The sequence below is a fragment of the Dipteris shenzhenensis genome, chromosome 26 (assembly GCF_047967505.1).
Source record: "Dipteris shenzhenensis isolate YYH24624 ecotype China chromosome 26, Dip_SZ_1.0, whole genome shotgun sequence".
In the NCBI taxonomy this organism is placed as follows: Eukaryota; Viridiplantae; Streptophyta; class Polypodiopsida; order Gleicheniales; family Dipteridaceae; genus Dipteris; species Dipteris shenzhenensis.
Genome location: NC_141621.1, coordinates 8,803,840 through 8,808,358, shown reverse-complemented (window position 1 = coordinate 8,808,358; position 4,519 = coordinate 8,803,840). Strand labels below are relative to the sequence as shown.

The window sequence follows — 4,519 nt, the reverse complement described above, 5'->3', positions numbered from 1 at the left end:
TTTGAGCTGGGTCAAAGTGAGCTCCTCATATATCCAAATCCTTGTACCCTTCAGTTTATGTCTTTGTTTGAGGTATCTCAACCCTCAGTGCCCTCTCTCTGAAGTAGAACTGTGCTTGTTTCCCTTTTGAGTGATATTGTATACAACATTTTCACCTGTTCAACCTGTGGTATTTCCTTCTTTAGGCTTGTAATTTTATCTTTTGTGTATCCCTTCTCATCACCAAGGCAGCCATCCTACGGCCTCCCATTGTTCTATTATTTACTTTGGTTTCCTGCTCTTTTACTTCCACATAAAGGTCAGTTTTATTCACATTATTGTCTGACATCAGCAATCATCTCTTTCTTGATTGAGCTCACTTGGCTGGTGATCATTTCCTTGACTGTAAAGACAAGCTGTGGTGCTGGTGGAGATGCATTGCATTTGTGTAGTACTTCAATGAATTCCTGCCTTGCACGACTGTCCATGTCCTTCACTTTCCTCTCCATAGCTACAAGTCAGAGCTTGAGCTCTCGCATTTCCTGCTGCAAGTAATAAATCTGTTCCTGCAGGTCTTTGGCCCTTTGATATGTTTTTGCATAGGGTATAGGTGTTGATCCAGCTGCTATGGGCAAGTAAGAAAGCTTGCCGGCTGGGGTTTGAAGTAGCAAAAGTCTTCACCTTTTGAAACTCCATGATGGCCTGTAGTAAGCTGGCAACCCTTTGCTGAGACTAACCCCCGAGTTGGGCTCGTTGGTCAGCCCAACTCGGAGTGACAGTTGAGTTTGAAGCTGCTGTGAACCAAATGAAGGAAGCTGGACCTGGCTGTGAGCTGGAGCTAAAGTTGACCTGTGCTGGAGCTGGAACTACGAGCTATTATGAACGGGACTGAACAACCTGGGCTTCTACTGCACCTGCGTGGCCTGGACTTCTCCTGACGGCGGCACGACCTAAAGCTGCTTGCAACCTGGTTTCTTCTGCTGGTTGGTGTGACCACAACTGCCGCTGGCTTCTGCTGAGCTCGGTAGGGAGGTTAGGCAGGGAGGACAGGAGGGCGGGGGGGGGGAGAGAGAGAGAGAGAGAGAGAGAGGCCTATGCACACATGCATACATGCAGACACACTGAGGAGCTTGTGTCACATTCCAACAATGATCGATGTTTTGATGATCTTTGTAATAATGTCTATTATCACCGTTGGCTTCTCAATTGCTAGTCTATTTAGAAATGGAAAAAGCTGTTACTTTGAGCTACCTGTCAGTATGGCCAAGCCTTTCGTCAGACCTGTATACAAACCCACAGCAGTGAAGTGGGAATTGAAGTTGTGATGAGCATCACCAACTTCCTTTACGATGTGAACTGTATGCCCATATGATTGCGGGTTGCAAATTAAGAAAAAGAAGACAGCTCCCGCCTCAACAACTGTCCTTACTCAACTCAACCTCTCAATCTCAAAGAGTAGAAAACTGTCCCCTGTGACAAGCATATAATTGCATTTCCCCCTCTTTGCATTTTGCCTCTTATATTGGGGCTCATAGATAAGGATGATATGGACGTCCCATCCATAGGCAATTCTTTAGATTAATCTTCAATCTCCCATGTGCTGGCAGCTGATTAGAGCAGAGTAAGTTGTTATGAAACCAGCTGCCATTCAAGTACCATGGCTGTGCCCTATGTTCTAGCAAAAACTTGGATGGAGTGGCACACCACCATATCCACCATTGGTAGTGGTAGTGGGCTGCTCATAATGCCTCGTTATGTGCGTTGTACTGCCAGACTACAAGTGATACCTAAGTCACATAAATACTGTCCAAAATAAACACATCCATCTTAAAAGACAGATCTTGTTGTCTAGATGAATCCAGGAGCATGCCCAAACTCATCCTCTAAAAATACAACACAGTGTGCAGTTTCAATCTCATGATAGTCACTCATAAGTTTGAAAACCATAAACTCCGCAGGGACTAGCTACTACGACATCTGACGTCATCAGCACCCAACAGTGGGTGTAGACCAAAGTACAAACAAAGCAAAAACATCTTGTTGTCTGTACATCTTTGCTTTGAGGATGTCTTCTATCCCTATGCATGCACCAGTCATCTACCAGCTCTGGGCATTTTCCCTCATCACCTGGATCTTATCATGGTCTTCCTCCATTTGAGCATCTGCATATATGTTTGCCATTAAGACGTATGCTGCATCAAGTTTGATATCCAATTTCACCAAATTTTCAAAAGCATGTCTTCCAACCTCTACGTTCTGCCACTTTTGACAAGCACCCAACAAGGTCAACCACAGAATATCATCAGGTTGGCAAGGCATGTTCCTAACCATTGACATTGCCTCCTCTAGTTGGCCTGCACGGCCATAGAGATCCACCATGCAAGTATAGTGCTCGATAGTCGGGATAATGCCATACTGCTTGCTCATTGCCTGAAAATAAATTTGGCCATCATCCACGAGACCCTCATGACTGCATACAGTAAGAACATTCAGAAATGTAATCCCATTTGGCTGAACGCCTTCCTGCCACATTCTCTCAAACAAATCAAACACCAGTTTACTCTCTCCCTGGCGGGCATATCCTGCAATCAATGAGCTCCATATTACAACATCCCTTGTACCCAACGCATCAAACAACTGTTGAGCATCCACCATGCACCCATATTTGGCATACATGTCAATAAGACTATTTGCCACATTTGGATTATTCTCTAGTCCAGCCTTGGTAATTTGAAAATGGAGCTCCATTCCATTTTCTACCGCTGCTGTATTGCCACATGCCTTTGATACGCCAAGAAAAGTTCGAGCACTGGGGTCTACACCTTCGTGTTGCATCCGTGCGTACATATCTAAAGCCAGTGCACCCTCTCCCTGCTTGCTGTACCCCAGGATCATGGTATTCCACGAAACCACATCACGATCAGCCAACTCGTCAAAGACACACAGAGCATCTTCCATGCTCCCACATTTTGCATACACGTCCACCAAGGTGGTTCCCAGGAACATATCTGACTCAAAGCCACACTTTAGAGCTTGGAAATGAATGGCTCTACCCTTCTCTAGCCACCCTATTCTCACAAAGTTTCCATCTGGGTGCTTGCCCTCTTCCAGTGCTGCGAGGCTACTGCAAGCCTTCAACACGCCTACATAAGTTCGTGCATTGGGTTGAATACCGTCCTGAATCATTCGTGCATACAACTGCAAAGCAAACGCACCTTCATCGTGTTTGGCATACCACAAGATCATAGTGTTCCACGACACTACATCACGCTTTGGCATGTTGTCAAACACATAGCGAGCATCCACAATTCTCCCACGCTTCATATGCATATGCATCAAATTGTTCATCTTAAAGATAGGAACCTCATTTAAAGGTTCCACATGGGCAGGATTTTTTTCAACATGGTTCAGCTGGACTGCCTTTCCAGCTCTGGCTGCACGAAACCAGTGATTGCCACTTTGAAAGCTTTCCACAGATTTCGTTCTCGGTAACGTTATTTGTAACTCCTCTTTAACCCATTCTGGAGTCTTATGATCGTTAATCCAAAGAGCCTCCTTGGAAATTTTATTCCTGAAATGTAGAGAGTCGAAATTGTCCTAAAAATTCAAAGATCGACATAGTGAGGAGAGAAACACTTGACAGGCCCGATCCGATAAAATAATCCGTAGATGCAACTTACATCTTTGTTTCCGTTATCCCGGGTACGATCGTTGAAATACTCCTCACATAAGCGTCCATGGATGACGCCTACGTGCATAGTCGATTCTACACGCTCCTTGACGGTATAAGGCCACCCGATTGCCATCCGTTTGGTGGAAAGCTTGGCATGTTCACTTGAGATAAGAGCGTATTCTGAGCTTGGCGTTCTTGTCCACAAATGACATCCATTGCATAGGGTGGTTGTACCATTCCCTCGCACTCGATGAATTTCCAAGCAACAAAATCAAGGCACCTTAGGCTGGCCACTGGAATTCGGGCAACGCCATCCTAGAGTAAAGGAGATTCGTCATGTTTTCGGGACATGTTGTCAAGATAGCGTCAATGCATGGCAACGTTAACTCTATAGCCAAGAGATAAATATAGGCTACTAAGACTTGGGTTAGGTTATGTTGGTGATTGAGTTAACTGCACGAAACCTCCAATCTCCCTCTTTCCTCTCTCCAAACCTTCAATCTCTCCATCCTGCCATCTCAAGGAATAAAATTCCAAGTTTACACCATAGGCAATGCTTGGTTTGGCTTTATGCTTAGTTTACTTGAAGATTCAGCCCCCCCCCCCCCAACTCTCTCTCTCTCTCTCTCTCCCCCCTAGAGAATCAACATAAACATTTCCATTTGTGTAGACACTCCCTCCCATGTGTGTGCACACATAGGCAAACACATGCATGTGTGCACAAATATACCTCCCATGTGTAGAGAATCAACATAAACATGTGCATTTGTGTAGACACTACCTCCCATGTGTGTGAATTCATAGGAAAATACATACACGTGTGCACACATATACACATGCACCCGTGCACTTACATATGTTCCATTT

At 44.9% G+C, this 4,519-nt stretch overlaps 1 protein-coding gene across 2 annotated transcripts; it reads right to left on the bottom strand.

Moving 5' to 3' along the window:
• Positions 1–341: 341 nt before the first annotated feature.
• Positions 342–3,943, bottom strand: LOC147884632 (pentatricopeptide repeat-containing protein At2g03880, mitochondrial-like). 2 transcript variants are annotated; one of them, XM_087397092.1, is made up of 2 exons: positions 3,660–3,943; positions 342–3,576 (listed from the first exon to the last, which is right to left on the bottom strand). In XM_087397092.1, the coding sequence occupies exons 1-2, from the start codon at positions 3,783–3,785 to the stop codon at positions 2,077–2,079; spliced, it is 1,626 nt and encodes a 541-aa protein (XP_087253218.1). In that variant the 5' UTR covers positions 3,786–3,943; the 3' UTR covers positions 342–2,076. The 2 variants fall into 2 exon arrangements, with proteins under 2 accessions (XP_087253218.1, XP_087253219.1); XM_087397093.1 differs by having other exon boundaries at positions 342–3,550.
• Between the last annotated feature and the right edge of the window lie 576 nt (positions 3,944–4,519).

What these genes read in the sequence shown, in the direction of transcription:
- LOC147884632 (XM_087397092.1), bottom strand. Translation starts at nt 3,785, where the DNA reads ATGGCAATCGGGTGGCCTTATACCGTCAAGGAGCGTGTAGAATCGACT. An exon ending in GGGATAACGGAAACAAAGAT is followed by an intron (nt 3,577 to 3,659) that starts GTAAGTTGCATC and finishes TTGAATTTTTAG; the next exon opens with GACAATTTCGACTCTCTACA.